The sequence below is a fragment of the Diospyros lotus genome, chromosome 15 (assembly GCF_014633365.1).
Source record: "Diospyros lotus cultivar Yz01 chromosome 15, ASM1463336v1, whole genome shotgun sequence".
Classification (NCBI taxonomy): Eukaryota; Viridiplantae; Streptophyta; class Magnoliopsida; order Ericales; family Ebenaceae; genus Diospyros; species Diospyros lotus.
Window position 1 is genome coordinate 884,660 of NC_068352.1, and position 15,058 is coordinate 899,717.

Consider the following 15,058-nt stretch of genomic DNA (forward strand, 5'->3'; position numbering starts at 1 on the left):
ATAATAAATTCAAAATATTAAATGTATTTCGAAAAGTAAAAATAAATAACTTTAATTTTAAATTTATTTTAAACATAAATTTATAAAGTTTAGTTAAATTAGTCACTTTTGTCTGCGTGCGGAGAGAGAGAGGGAGAGAGAGAGAGAGAGAGAGATGGCGAAGATGGCGGGATTAGGGTGTGAGCCGGTGGTGGGATCATTGGCGCCGTCGAAGAAGAGAGAGTACAGAGTGACGAACAGGCTCCAAGAGGGCAAGCGCCCCATCTACGCCGTCGTTTTCAACTTCGTCGACTCTCGCTACTTCAACGTCTTCGCCACCGTCGGCGGAAATCGGGTTTCCTCTCCCTCTCCCCTTCTCCTTTCCAATCTTAGTCTCTTCTTCTTACAATCAATTTTTTAACCTAGCCCCATTCCCATGAAATCCATAGTAGTCAAATAGGTCGTCTTAGTTTGCAATTTGATTTATTTTCATTTGGGGAAAAAAAAATGCAAACAAATTGGGAGCAATGCTACAACACACCAAGCTTTTATCTTACTGTGTGAATTATAATTTTCCATTCATTTCTATTCGTTTGATTTATGTGCAGGTGACTGTATACCAATGTCTTGAAGGGGGTGTTATTGCCGTGTTGCAGTCTTACATTGATGAAGATGTATTATCTATCTAAGAGAATTCAGATTTGTTGTTTTTTATTTCTACTTTTGAGAACTTTTTGGGTAACCCCTTCCATCTTCTTAAAAGAGCATTTGGCGGTTCCATGTGTTATGTAGATCAGAAGGATGAGTCGTTTTACACTGTGAGCTGGGCATGCAATATTGATGGAACCCCTTTTTTAGTTGCTGGAGGAATCAATGGCATAATCCGCGTCATTGACGCTGGTAATGAGAAGATACACAAGGTATAATCAACTAAAACAGTTTTTTTTTCAGTAAATTTAAATTAATAATGGAATTTTAGAATAAAATTGCTGTTTTAGACAGTGTCAAGAATCATGTCATCTAAGTGAAACAGTTTCTGCAGTATTTGTCATTTTCATCTGATTCCCTCATTTCCGTCATTATGTTAATTTATTGATTAAGAAGAGGGATGTTAGGTATCCGCCATATGCTTGGTGGATCAAAATGTCAAAAGTTGTGTGCATTCTCCAAAGGTAGGCAGCCTAACACTCATTTAGTTGCAAATTCAAATGAGACATTCTTCAAAAGTAAGCAGCCTAACACTCCTTGGTTGAAAAATTCAAAAGAGATAACCTATATATAGGAGGGATTGGAATTGCAGAATACGTGCAAGCCATAGAAGAAAAAATCAGAGTGACAGAGAAAAATCGAGAGCAACAGTGAGCAGAAAATAAATTTTGGGCAGCTTGCGCAGTCATCAGTTAATCCCCGATATCTCTGCATCCCATGGTCCGATCATCACGATTTTCGGACAACAGCTTCACAACTCATTGTTCTTCAAATCCAACGGTTAAGATCGAGATCTGACGGTCCATCTGGGAGAAATAGTGTCCAAACAGTGGCGGTTTTTGGTGAGAAATAGGAGTCAAATTAAGTAGATATGGAATAATCTAAAATAAGTGCAGCAACAAGAATACCAAATTTTTACGTGAAAACCCCCCTCAATGTGAGGAGTAAAAACCACGGGACCGGAGTCCACCCAAAAACTTCCACTATCAACAAATAATGAATACAATCTTTCTTCTCTAGATAACACTAGAGGCACACAAATAATCCTCAAGAATTCAATGGTTCTTGGCACACTAAAATAATCCCAAGAACAACAAAACAATTAATCCAATCACAACTCTTTCAAGAATAAATATTCTTGGAATACTTTTCAAAAAACAAGCAAGGTAAGATCTCACCAAAAATCGCCACCGTTCGGACACTATTTCTTTCAGATGGACCATCGGATCTCGATCTTAACCGATGGATTTGAAGAATAATGAGTTGTGAAGCTGTTGTCCGAAAATCGTGATGATCGGACCATGGGATGCAGAGATATCGGGGATTAACTGATGACTGCGCAAGCTGCCCAAAATTTATTTTCTGCTCACTGTTGCTCTCGATTTTTCTCTGTCACTCTGATTTTTTCTTCTATGGCTTGCACGTATTCTGCAATTCCAATCCCTCCTATATATAGGTTACCTCCTTTGAATTTTTCAACCAAGGAGTGTTAGGCTGCTTACTTTTGAAGAATGTCTCATTTGAATTTGCAACTAAATGAGTGTTAGGCTGCCTACCTTTGGAGAATACACACAACTTTTGACATTTTGATCCACCAAGCATATGGCGGATACCTAACAAATCTCCCCCTCCGCCTCATGTAGTGGAAGGAGTCGCCATCCCAGCAATGGAACGACAAATATCAAGCTTCTCAATTGGCAAGGCCTTTGTCATCATGTCTAAGCCATTATGATCTGTATGAATCTTCTCAAGTTCTAACGACTTGGAATTTAATGCATCTCTAATCCAATGATACCTCACATCAATATGCTTCAATCTTGCATGAAATGCAGCATTCTTGCCAAGGTGAATTGTACTTTGACTGTCACAAAATAATACATATTTCTCCTGCTTGAACCCAAGTTTTCTATCAAAATTTTTCATCCACAACAACTCTTTACTGGCTTTGGTTGTTGCAATGAACTCTGCTTTTGTGGTTGAAAGTGCAACACATTTTTGTAACCTCGACTGCCATGACAATGCCCCTCCTGAGAAAATGAACCAGAAGTGGACTTATGAGAATCAACATCTCCACGTAGGTATCGCATAATCCACTTGACAACATTCAAATGCTTTTTTCCTGGATTAGCAAGAAAACGACTAACACTGCCAACTGCATAAGCTATATTTGGTCTTTTATATACCATGGCATACATCAAACTTCCCACTGTGGAGGCATATGGAACTCATTCCATATCTTTTTTCTCTTCATTTGTTGAAGGACTTTGCTTAATGCTCAATCTGATATGAGTAGCAAGAGGAGAACTGATCGTTTTACCCTTATCCATGTTGAACTTCTGGAGTATCTTCTCAATGTGCTTCTCTTGTGATAAATATAACTTCTTGGCCTTTCTGTCTCGAATGATTTGGATGCTAAGAATTTGCTTTGCTGGCCCTAAGTCTTTCATAGCAAAAGACTGACTCAATTGCTACTTTAACTTCTCGATCTTTGAGGCACTCTTGCCAACAATCAACATGTCATCAACATAGAGTAAGAGAATAACAAAGTCATCATCGGAGAATTTTTGCACAAATACACAATGGTCTGAAGTAGATTTTTTGAAGCCTTGCGCCCCCTAACTGATTCAAACTTCTTGTACCACTGTCTTGGTGCTTGCTTAGGCCGTATAAACTTTTTCTCAATCTGCAAACATAATTCTCCTTTCTTTTTGCTTCAAAGCCCTTTGGCTACTCCATATATATTTCTTCTTCTAAGTCAGCGTGAAGGAAGGCTGTTTTCACATCCATCTGTTCAACTTCCAAGTCAAGACTGGTTGCTAAACCAAGAACCACACGAATAGAAGACATTTTCACAACTGGAGAAAATATCTCATCAAAATCGATTCCCTTTTTCTGAGTGAATCCCTTTACAACCAATCTAGCTTTGTACCTTAAACGTGAACTGTGTTCATTTTCTTTCACTCTGTATACCCATCTATTCTTCAAAGCTTTCTTTTCTTTGGGTAACTTCACCAATTCAGAAGTATGATTCTTGTGCAATGACTCCATCTCTTCTTTCATTGCACTAAGCCACTCCTTCTTATGTTCATCTTCCATAGCTTCCTCAAAGCTCTGTGGTTCTCCCCCGTCAGTCAGCAATACATATTCATCAGGAGAATATTGAGTGGAAGGAGGTTGTCTGTCTCTAGTAAACCTTCTTGGAGGAACAACTGTTGGAATTTCTGGTATAGCTGAATATTTTTTCTTGAGAGAGTTGTGATTGGATTAATTGTTTTGTTGTTCTTGGGATTATTTTAGTGTGCCAAGAATCATTGAATTCTTGAGGAGTTTTTGTGTGCCTCTAGTGTTATCTAGAGAAGAAAGATTGTACCCATTATTTGTTGATAGTGGAAGTTTTTGGGTGGACTCTGGTCTCGTGGTTTTTACTCTTCACATTGAGGGGGGTTTTCACGTAAAAATTTTGGTGTTCTTGTTGCTGCACTTATTTTAGATTACTCCATATCTGCTTGATTTGACTCCTACTAGATTCACACAAGAAGGGAGAATTATTTTATATCCGCTGTGATTATCTGATTTGACGTGTTTTTCTCCCATCAAGGGAATGGTTTGCTGCACTGAAGAATAATTTCATTGCTTCATTCAATTTCCACTTTTCCTATAATGATTTCTTTTTATGTTTTTGCAAGTTTAGAAAAGTATAATTTGTGCTGCCTAAATGTGCCCCTAAGTTTAGAATTTACATAGCATAATCATGAACTTAAGCTCCTTTCTTCTCCATTTGTTTAATTTCTTGTCTGCCTACAGAGTTTCGTCGGTCATGGGGACTCAATAAATGAAATAAGGACTCAGGCGTTAAAACCATCACTTGTAGTGTCTGCAAGCAAAGTGAGTATTTTATCTAATTCAGAAGAAATATTTATTCAAATTAATGTGATATTATTTATTTTATGACGTATAACTGATGATCAAGATTTGATTAGGATGAATCAGTTCGACTGTGGAATGTTCACACTGGTATTTGCATTTTGATTTTTGCTGGTGCTGGGGGTCATCGCAATGAAGTCTTGAGTGTGGTAAGTAAATACAAAGGACAGACTGAACAATAGCCAATTTATTATGAGGCCCTCAATTGTAATATTGGTAATTTTTTATCGTTGTTGTAGGACTTCCATCCTTCAGACATGTATCGCATTGCAAGTTGTGGAATGGATAATACCGTTAAGATCTGGTCAATGAAAGGTGAAGTTTATGTTTTATTGCTGTTGTCATTACTTTATGGAATGTAATTGGATTGGAGCTTTCATGTGGCCCAAAATGGACAACCGAATGGTTAGTGTGCTAAGGGTCCCTATAAAAAAATTGATAGCATGAAAATCGGCATAAAATGAAAGCAAAAATTTAAAAATTGATTCCATAGAATGGAAATCTAGAATTCATATAGCCAAACTCATATGGTAGGATAAAGGCTTGGTGTTTTGTTGTTGTTTGATCCTGCAGATTTTAAAGCTTATTTATTCTTTTATCAATTATATTTGAGGTATTGTTTTTCAAACATATCTACCCAGTACCAAATAATATGTTTTCTTGTTACACATTATGATGGCATCTTTCGTGGGTTATGACTCATCTGAGAAACAGTGGCTGCTAGTTAACATCAATTTGTACATTCTAGTCCTTCATGCACTGTAACTTGCTGCAGAATTCTGGACTTATGTTGAGAAATCATTCACATGGACAGACCTTCCTTCAAAATTCCCCACGAAATATGTCCAGTTCCCTGTGAGTATGAGTTTCTTTTTCTGTATGGATGCATGGGTTAGAAGTTTAATCTGAGTTTGTCTTCTACCATTTCAGACATTTATAGCTTCTGTTCACTCGAACTATGTAGACTGTAATCGGTGGCTAGGGGATTTTTTACTGTCAAAGGTGAGTGGCTTTATTTACTCTGTTAGCAAGCTTATTGTATACTGTCTGATTCTTTGGATTGCTAAAGTGTAGGAAAATCGTGTTGAAATGCTTTGAACTCTCACTTGTTCGGGGTTCAAAAACTATGTTTTGCTTGTTGTGAACTTAATCTTTCACGGATTCAACAGTGGTTTTCTTTGGAAGGCCATATGGACAGTGAGGCCTTTATTTGTATGAACGGCATAACTTGAATCCGTTCTCACCATTAATGATTTCATCATTGATAATTGAAGGAAGAGAATATGCATTAGGACTGACTAGTGCTTTGTGTGTAAGGTGCAGGGAGTTGGTAGATCATATTTGTGACATTGTTTATTGGCTTCTAAGTTGTAAAATCCGGTATGGGTTTTCATGATTTTAGGCCTTTTTAGCTTGTGGGTAACGAGCTTCCCTGGGAGGAGCTCTAGATTGGTGTAGAACATCACTTGTTTGATGATGAGGTGAATATGGTAAAAGAGACAGAAGGGTTTGTGAATGTGTTAGAAGTCATTTACATTTTTCAAAGGAAACACTCTTGGATCCCTTTTTTCATGGCTGAAAGAGGATTCCCCATTTTGCTTATCATTTCTGCTCTTTGTTGATGGCTTTTACTGTAGACACATAATTTTGTAGGTTTTCTTTTCTTCCACCTTCTAGGTTCACCCTTTTCTGGCATTTTCAGATGAATTTGATTTACTTGTAGAAAAATAGAAGAAAAGAGAATTCTGGCTGAATACTACTGGGATAGTGGGCGTCATTAGATTTTCAATTTCCTGTGGAAGCTTCTTCCTTCGATCTTTATTGATCTTTCCCATAGTGTCAGTCCCTTTTCATTCAGAAGAACAGTATTTCTTGACTTTTATCTTTACTAGTTATTCTCAGCTAGCTTAAGCATTATACTTCTAAACAAAGATGCTTTGAATGGTCTGAAGCCAATTTATGAAATTTTTTCTAGATTATCAAGCTTGATATCATAATCTCCCTAGGGTTCATTGGTTTTTTTGGCCTTAGTGTTATGGGGAAGCCTCTTCTCTTGATGATTGATTACAACTGCCAGGGTTTCAACCTCCCTTTTAGTAAGATATTTCCTGTCTACATCATAAGCAAAGCATCACATGCTAGAGGTACATTGCATTGTAAATGGTGTTGGAATTGTTACACACGACTCCTCAAATGATCCATCTCAATATATAGTAGGTCTCAATCACAAGCTGGTGGGTTCTTTAACTAGCCATCAAAAGCTAAAGCTGCAATACCACACCAAATTTGATGCACTGAGAAATGGGGATAAGATTGGGGAAGAAAAAAATCAAGTGAACAACTTTGCTACCTTGGAAATCCACACCACTATTAAGGCAGAGGTTAACAATAACAATTCAAAGGCCTAAGGCTATTATTGTTCATTCAAATACTTAAGTTTGTAAGAACAAGAGTTCCCGGATATGCATTGAGAAGCTATTGTAGCTGTAGGTACGGACCATAATTTCCATAAAACTTACAAATTCCAAGCAATGAAAATGCAACTTAGTAGATGCACTGGTTTTCAGTAACTTAAAGAAGAAACCTAGACCAAATCTGGCAATATTTAGTGAGGAATAGTGGAAGCTTGAAAATGAAACTTCAAATGTCGGGAAATAAAGTAGGAAAAGTCCCCAAGTGATGTATAGGAGCACAAGCAAATGAAACCTTAAAATTGAATTCATGCTGATTAGGCTACACTGACTACCTTTTGTAACATGGTCATAACTTCCTTTAGTGAAAAAAGTATTTTCCATTTAATGCAATGCACTGGGAACCAGACTTAGTGCCTGTTTGGCCATGCTGTGATGAAGGAAAAAAGTGTTTTTTTTTATAGTAAAAGCACTTTGGTCTATTTTCTTACTATTTGGCCAAAATTTAACAGTGCTTTTAATGACAAACAAGGCAGTTTTTCTGCTATACAGCAGAAGCATAAATTTGGAGCTTCTACTGTATAGCAAAATCAGAAGCAAAAAATTAAATTATTAATGGACAAAATTAACCTTAATAAACATTTAAATTTACAACTATTGTCCTTCCTATATAATATCTATGTGCAATATATATATATATATTTAAGATGAATCTAAAAAAAATATAGTGGTGGCAGAGGTTGCTGCCGCTGTGGAAACCCCCCAGAAATTGGGGGCTAGAATACCCCATCCCTGGGGCCTTCCCAGTGATGGAGGTTTCACAGCGATGGCAGCGCCTTGTTTGTCAGCCACCATTGCTCTTCTTTTAATTTTTAATTTTGAAATATATATGTATGTATATATACACGAAATATATATGTATATAACTTAAAAGTATTAACTATAAAAGTATTTGTGTCAATATCCATTTGGTTATTTCATTGTTAAAAGCACTTTTTTTTTTTTCATTCACTAGCCAAACACAACAATATTAAATGCGTTTTCAAATGATTTGGCCAAATGCTAAACTACTTTTTATAGAGAGTGATTTTTGTGAAAGCACTTCTCACAAAAGTGATTTTCATGACACCAAAAATTTCACAGCAATACCAAGAGCCTTACAAATGTTTGCAACCATGTATGGGTTGCCAGAAATAATGCTATGAGGATTTCTAAATTTGATGAAGTTACCCCAAAATATGTACTGCAACTGTCTTTTGAGTACAATGATGGAGAATTCAACTGGGCACGGTCCTAACACAATGGTGAACCTCCGGGATCACTGTAGTGCAAAACTTGGTTGAACTTGTGATGTTTTTTTGATAATGTTTGTGGTTGACAGACACCTTAGACATCTTAACACTGAGATTTTGGAAATTTTTATATGTAGTCTATAGCATACATATTTGAGACCTGTTGATTGTCTCATGCATTTACAGAGTGTTGACAACGAAATTGTATTGTGGGAACCAAAGATGAAGGAACAGTCTCCTGGAGAGGTTAGATAATTCTCATCTCCATTCTAGAAGTTTGTTTTCAACTGGCACTTTAAAATTCATCTCATTGTACCCTTTCATTTGCCTTCTGATTCTGTTTTAGGGTTCAGTTGACATTCTTCAAAAATACCCAGTTCCAGAGTGTGATATTTGGTTTATCAAGTTTTCATGTGATTTTCACTTCAATGCAGCAGCTATAGGTAATGTCGGACTAATATACTGCATATTTCCCAGTAATATATTGCTATTATACCTTTATTTTATCACTGTCCATGCGCTGCAACCATATATAACCATTTGAGTGTTTAGAGTTTCTTGAAAATTTGCCCTTTACCAGGGAATAGGGAAGGGAAGATTTATGTATGGGAACTGCAATCAAGCCCTCCAGTTCTAATTGCAAGGTTTGGTTTTCATTTTCTTCTCCCCACTTTCCTCTGCTCCCTACACTTGGTGCATGAATGAGTTTTTCCTTTCCCTCCGTTTATTTCAGGCTGTCTCATATTCAATCGAAATCACCAATTAGACAGACTGCCATGTCCTTCGATGGAAGGTAACTACCAATCCCCTATAGATTTACTAGCTAGTCTTGAGGGTATGGATGTTTTTTTGCGTCATTTTCTCATGACTGGTATACGCTGCTGCTGCTGCTGCAGCACCATCCTCAGTTGCTGCGAGGACGGAACAATCTGGCGATGGGACACTGTAGCAACTTCCTGAAGTCCTCTGTTTTGAGGCTCCTTTAAAAAGGCACATAGTTCTTGAAGGAGCACTGTTTATTTGCTGGCTTAAAGAACAAAGGAAGACAGAGAATTGCTGAAGCTGGCTGAAAGCCTAAATGTTGTTTCATCTGAAGGGCCAAATGTAGTTGAAATTGTTGTATTTGAAGTGGAGAGGCTTTGACTTGCCTAAGACATTTAAACAATCATCCATTCATGGATGCTATCTAGATGCCCTCTTTCTTGTCCTTTTCTTCTATATAAAGTTTTTACTTTTAGATGTTTGAAAGTTGGGAAATTCTATCTTATTACTATTCACAGCCCAGAGTTTATATTCCTAAACTATCCTATATTAAAAACCCTTTAGCAAGCAGCCACTTTTCCTATCACAGCCCACTTCCTTGCTCTTCAGAACCCACTTCTTTCCTTATGCAGCCATTTCTTCGATCACCTGTAGCGACTTTCTCCCATCATTTGCAGGCATTTTTGAGATGGAAAGAGTTTTATGAAGAAGATACAATAAAAAGTAGTAGCTCGTAGACAATGAATAACAATAATAGCTTGTATACTTGTAATTTTGGGTTAAATGGACTGTGCGAGAAAAAGCTCGATGACGGATTTCTGACCATGGGGTTGGGGTAGGGAACCAAGGTTCCTCAACCTGTGGGCGGTCGGGGAAGCTTGAGTTCCCTAACAGTCTATAGTTGTCTTGACTTTCCTAACCATGGGCAATTGGAGAACTCAAGGGTTCCCCTCAGCGGGCGTTCCCTTCCCCGACTGCAGGAGGTTGGGAAACCTTGGGTTCCTCGATCTCTCGTAGTCGAATATCGATTTATGTATTTATGTTTTATTTTTTTTCACAAAATTTTATATTAAATTCTTAAGTAATGTTATACACTTTGAAGTAATGTTATGTATTCATATTTTGTCCAAAAGTTAAATGAAGTTGTGCTTCAATTTTTGTTGCATCCCTATATGTATAAGTTTTATATTATGACCCACATATGTATGTATATACATAAATAGAAATAATATTGCAATAAAAAATACATAAAAAAAATTTTGATAAGTAAAATTTAATGTGTAAGTACTCTAAATATTTACAAGTCAGTTATAGTACAACATAAATTAATTACCTGATTGCTTCTTGGTTTTTTGTTGGGTATCTACTGGTGCGGTGGGTGGTCGAAATTGACTCAGTAGTACTCCTGATGATGTTGTTTCAAAAACTTGGTAGATGAATAAAGGACGGGCCTAAAATGTATTGGCGAAGATGTCGATGCCACTGATACCGAATATGATACCATGTACCTCATACTATGTCTGTCAACATATATCCACTACCACTAAGGGTCCACCTAATATTATGCGGTCGAGTGTAGACAATCCTGTCATGTTACGCTACATAACAAAATTAGATCAATTTTTTTTTTAAATATTAGACATTTTTGAAATTTTATTGAAAAATTATTTCTAAATATCATATAATTAAAAAATAAAAACTTCATGTATTTTAAATAAAATTCAAATATTTTTTTTATTAAAAATATAAATTAAAAAAAATATTTTTACACGGCCGCCGTGGAGGCGACTGCTGGTGGTGCCCTTGACTGTCGCTTGTCAGGGGTGACAGCAAGCGGTTGGGGGTTCCTCGAACCCCCATCGTCATCGAGCGATGGGTTGGCCTCCACCCACGGCCGACCTATCACCAGGAACTTCCAGCCCAGCCAGAAAACCAGAATAACATGCACACATACCTTGCAGTCTTCTACCTCCAACCCAGCCGGATGAGTGTAAGGGGAACATGTAGAAGAAATAGGACAAATTTGGAATATATGAGCTACAATGAGTAATTAATGGTGGCTGCAAAGAGTAAAAATGTAAATTAGGTTGGTGTGGGCTGTGAAGAGTAATAATGTAGGCTGGAGATAGAATTTTCCTTGAAAGTTTTATTTTGTTCAGTTGAACATAGGGAAGGCGATTCATTATATTATCTTTGGGGTAACTCTTATTTTGACTATGAGGTTGTGGGTTTGGATATGTCTTCGTGTGAGTGTCTATCCAATAAGTCAGGTCCTCGGGCTTTGGCTCTCGACGAATCTGTCTGTTCACTTAAGGCTATGGAGCAAGTAGATCATGGGTTTTAGAGATGGAAAATGCTATTGGTACACCCATTTTGTACACCTTGGGCTACAAAATGGGGTATTATGACAAAAAACCCCTCATGAGGCGCATAGAGGCGCGTGAGGCTCATGGAAAGGCGCAGGGTATTTTAGTCATAATACCCCTTGTGTAGCCCAATATGTACAAAAATGGTGTACATGTAGCATGATCCTTTAGAGATAGTAAGATAGGTTCGAGCTGAAAGCTATTTGTGATAGAGGGATCTCTCAAGTTTGTCATATTATAAAAAAAAAAATTATTATTTTATACAATTAAGTAATAATAAATGAAGGAATAGTAAACTATTATTTTCATTTAGGGAATTGAAGATGAAGGAATAGTATCTTGGAGAGATTTAATAATTCTCATGAAGCTGCAAGTTTACAACTTTTGGACCATAGTTGTCAAAGGCACACCTAGTCTCAAGGCTTAGTTGAGAGTGCCTCACACTATGAGGCGTGTGTCACACTTCACGTTGAGGTTCTAGGTTCATGTCTTTTTGTTAACCCTAAACCTTAAAGTAAGAAAGGAGAATCAATACTACACCTAAAGGCTTTAGCTAGATTGTCATTGGAGAATTTGTTTTTTTCATTTTAACAAGGATTGAGAAATGAATGTAATTTTAACTTTTAGTATGACCCTAGAATTGTTTATCTTAGGATCTCCATGTATCATCCTAGAAAGTATGGCTTTTGTTGCTTAGGAGAGCTAAAGCCTAACCGTGCAAAGGTGTTGATTGATTGTAGCTATAGATCTTGACAAATTGTGATGATGTGCAAGAAAATAGGAAAATCCATGAAGGATAAGTGTCCACATCATTAGAGCTATGTTGGAAGTCAAAGGACCAAGCAACGCACGAGCTTAATCCTGATTGGCTCAGTAAATCAAGAAATCCATATTTCGGTTAGATTATGCTCCCAAAGAGCTTGGAGATAAATAAGCCAAATGAACTTAGTCTGAATCCCAGTAGAACAACACTTCTTGAGATATTTAAAGATAACAACCCGAAGAAAACCTAATCTGGTTAAGAGATGGCTATCGAAGTAATCTCCAAGTAGAGATGGAGATAATCTTCACAAAACATAGTTCAAATAAAAGGTATTGGAGTACCTATTTGATAAGTCTTCTTTTAGAGGCAATTATTACCATAGGATACACTTTTTTTCAATGCCATGTCTCTTAACGTTCATGAACTTGGGATAGGATATTCCACACTTATTCGATAATCCTTATCGACATCATTCCTAGACTCGCAAAAATAAGAGAAATCAACTAATTCTGTATGATATGGGTGGATTCAGGTAATTTTTATTGTGATCCTTATCATGAAACTCAACCTAAAAGGTGTATAAAGATCTCAAAGGGTGAGCTAAAGGTATAACTTCAAATACTATTCTCAATATTCTAGAAGCCATCTCCAATAACCTTTGCTAACTTAAGTATCGAAGTGACATCATCTAAGTCGAGCCTTAGGGTAGTTATTCTTGTTTTTGTGCGAAAGCACAAGCCTAGATCAATTCAAGACAAGGTCCGAAAATAAATAAAAATAGAAAAAAAATATAACAAAACAAAATGAAGCCATTTTTTTCTACATAAAGCTAACAATTTCTTAAAAAATATTGAAATTACATTAGCAGGTTACGCTTTGTTGACAAAAAAAAAAATAAAAATAGATAAAGGTAATCTCCATAAGATTTTGATGTGTTGAACTAGACAATGGGTTTGATGTAACAAATAGATTGCATTAGTTTGCATTTTACTTTATTTTCCTTTTACAAAAATGGAATAATGGTGTGGTATAATAACATACCAATCAAGTTTTTTGAAGAAAAATGTATACAAAAAATATAGATAATTAGGCAGTTAAGAAAAATATAGAATCAGTTTTTTATTTATTATATAATTATTTATTTTCTAAAATAATATTTATTAACTAAGATATAGATCGAAAAAAGTGAGATATGAAAAATATTACAGACAAAATTAATTTTCATTATATTTGTTAAATTCATCTGACAAACATTGAAAAAGAAGTCACATGACTTTTTATTTGACATTTTTCAGATATGCTTATCTTGATGCCCCTCTAGATAAGTATATTTTGGACTTTATAGATAAAAAAAAATGACACATATGTCCTTCAGTGCATTCTAAAAAAATTAACAAATAATTTTATAAAAATCTTAAAATATTTTTTAGTCTTGTTTTGATCATTCCATATCTTAATTCAGAAAGTATCTTAACCTTATTTTGATTCAATATTATTTTACTCATTTTAACAAACGCTGCCTAAGTGTAATTTTTTTCTATATATAACTAATTCCATATGAACAATTACTATTTGTATGTAAATGTATTCGATCTAAATAATAAAGTAATAAATTTAAAAGTTCAAACTTTTTCACTTTTCATTGTGTAAGGCCTAAGGCTGGCTATTCTTGTTTCTGATTCATTTCTATCTATGACATTTATCTTTCGTAAACTCACATAATTAATTTCCAACTTAAGTGTCTTTCACTTGCTAATTACTTGGTTGAATTCCATCACTTTGCATTTGGCACGAGATAAGTTTTTAGATTTTTAAGATTCATGATTTTTGATAATGTTTTTGAAATTTTTTGATTATCCGGGTTTATGCAATTTTATATTTGGTTAGAGTTAAACATTCTTAGAAATGTTAGATATTCTTTTTTCTAGAAATCTTACATTCTTATATTTGGTTTAAATTCAACTTTCTTGGGAATCTATGTTTTTTTTTCCAAAATTACTCTTATTTGATTTTTTGTTTAAAAATGATAAATTCTTTTCAATATATAAAATATTAGGACCTACAACCTTTTAGAAAGTTAAAATACGTTATTTTTTTACACATTATGTATATATATGTGTGTATATATATATATATAATATATATGTTTGTATGAATATATATATATATATATATATTCCTAAGAAACGGATTATGGCAAAGATAATTTTAAAAAGGGTATGAGATTATAAGAGGGTAAGAGGTGTTTTAAACTTTTTATTTGTTAAAAATTTTCGAAGTTCATGGGAATCTAAGATTCTTAACCTTTATGAAATTTTTTTTTTAGGAAAGTTGATTAAAAATAAATTCTGAGAATGTTATCTTTTTAAAATTATTTTTTTAAAAAATTATATCAAATATGAGAATATAGATTTTTAACCTAATATTTTTAAAAATTTAAATTTTTTTTCTATACCAATTGCCGTGATAAATTGGGAACATTCCTAAGGCCTAATTATTGGGCCCGTTTATAAGGCCTGATTATTGGGCCGGAGCAAAAGGGCTGTCCTGCTAAACAAATTAAAGCCTTATAGGCACTATGAAAAAGTCTAGAGAGCCCAACGGGCTCACCAACTGTCCTATCGAAAGGGGATAAAATGATGATTTTGCCCCTGCCCGCTCACTTTGCAAAGTGAGCCGCTGCTGCTCTCTCCTTGTCCGCTCGTCTCCCTTCCATGGTTGTCGCCCTCGCCTCGCCGTCACGCCTCGCCCTCGTCACCTCGCCTCCACCATAGGCGACGAGGCTACGGAGGCGATGCGAGGGTAGCGAGGCGATGGGCGCTAGACGATGGCCATGGAAGGGAGACGAGCGAA

General features: G+C 35.7%; 1 protein-coding gene across 2 annotated transcripts; it reads left to right on the top strand.

Annotated features, from left to right (window-relative positions):
* Window positions 1–104: 104 nt before the first annotated feature.
* Window positions 105–9,590, top strand: LOC127792230 (polycomb group protein FIE1). Of its 2 annotated transcripts, none has more exons than XR_008021102.1 (13): window positions 105–334; window positions 588–653; window positions 777–899; window positions 4,492–4,572; window positions 4,668–4,760; window positions 4,851–4,926; window positions 5,387–5,466; window positions 5,542–5,613; window positions 8,501–8,560; window positions 8,668–8,757; window positions 8,895–8,958; window positions 9,048–9,107; window positions 9,211–9,235. XR_008021102.1 is itself a non-coding variant. In XM_052322673.1 (13 exons), exons 1-13 carry the CDS (start codon window positions 155–157, stop codon window positions 9,272–9,274), a joined length of 1,116 nt encoding a protein of 371 aa, XP_052178633.1. In that variant the 5' UTR covers window positions 107–154; the 3' UTR covers window positions 9,275–9,590. The 2 variants fall into 2 exon arrangements, 1 of the variants encoding a protein (XP_052178633.1); XM_052322673.1 differs by having other exon boundaries at window positions 107–334; window positions 8,661–8,757; window positions 9,211–9,590.
* The last annotated feature ends 5,468 nt before the right edge of the window (window positions 9,591–15,058 follow it).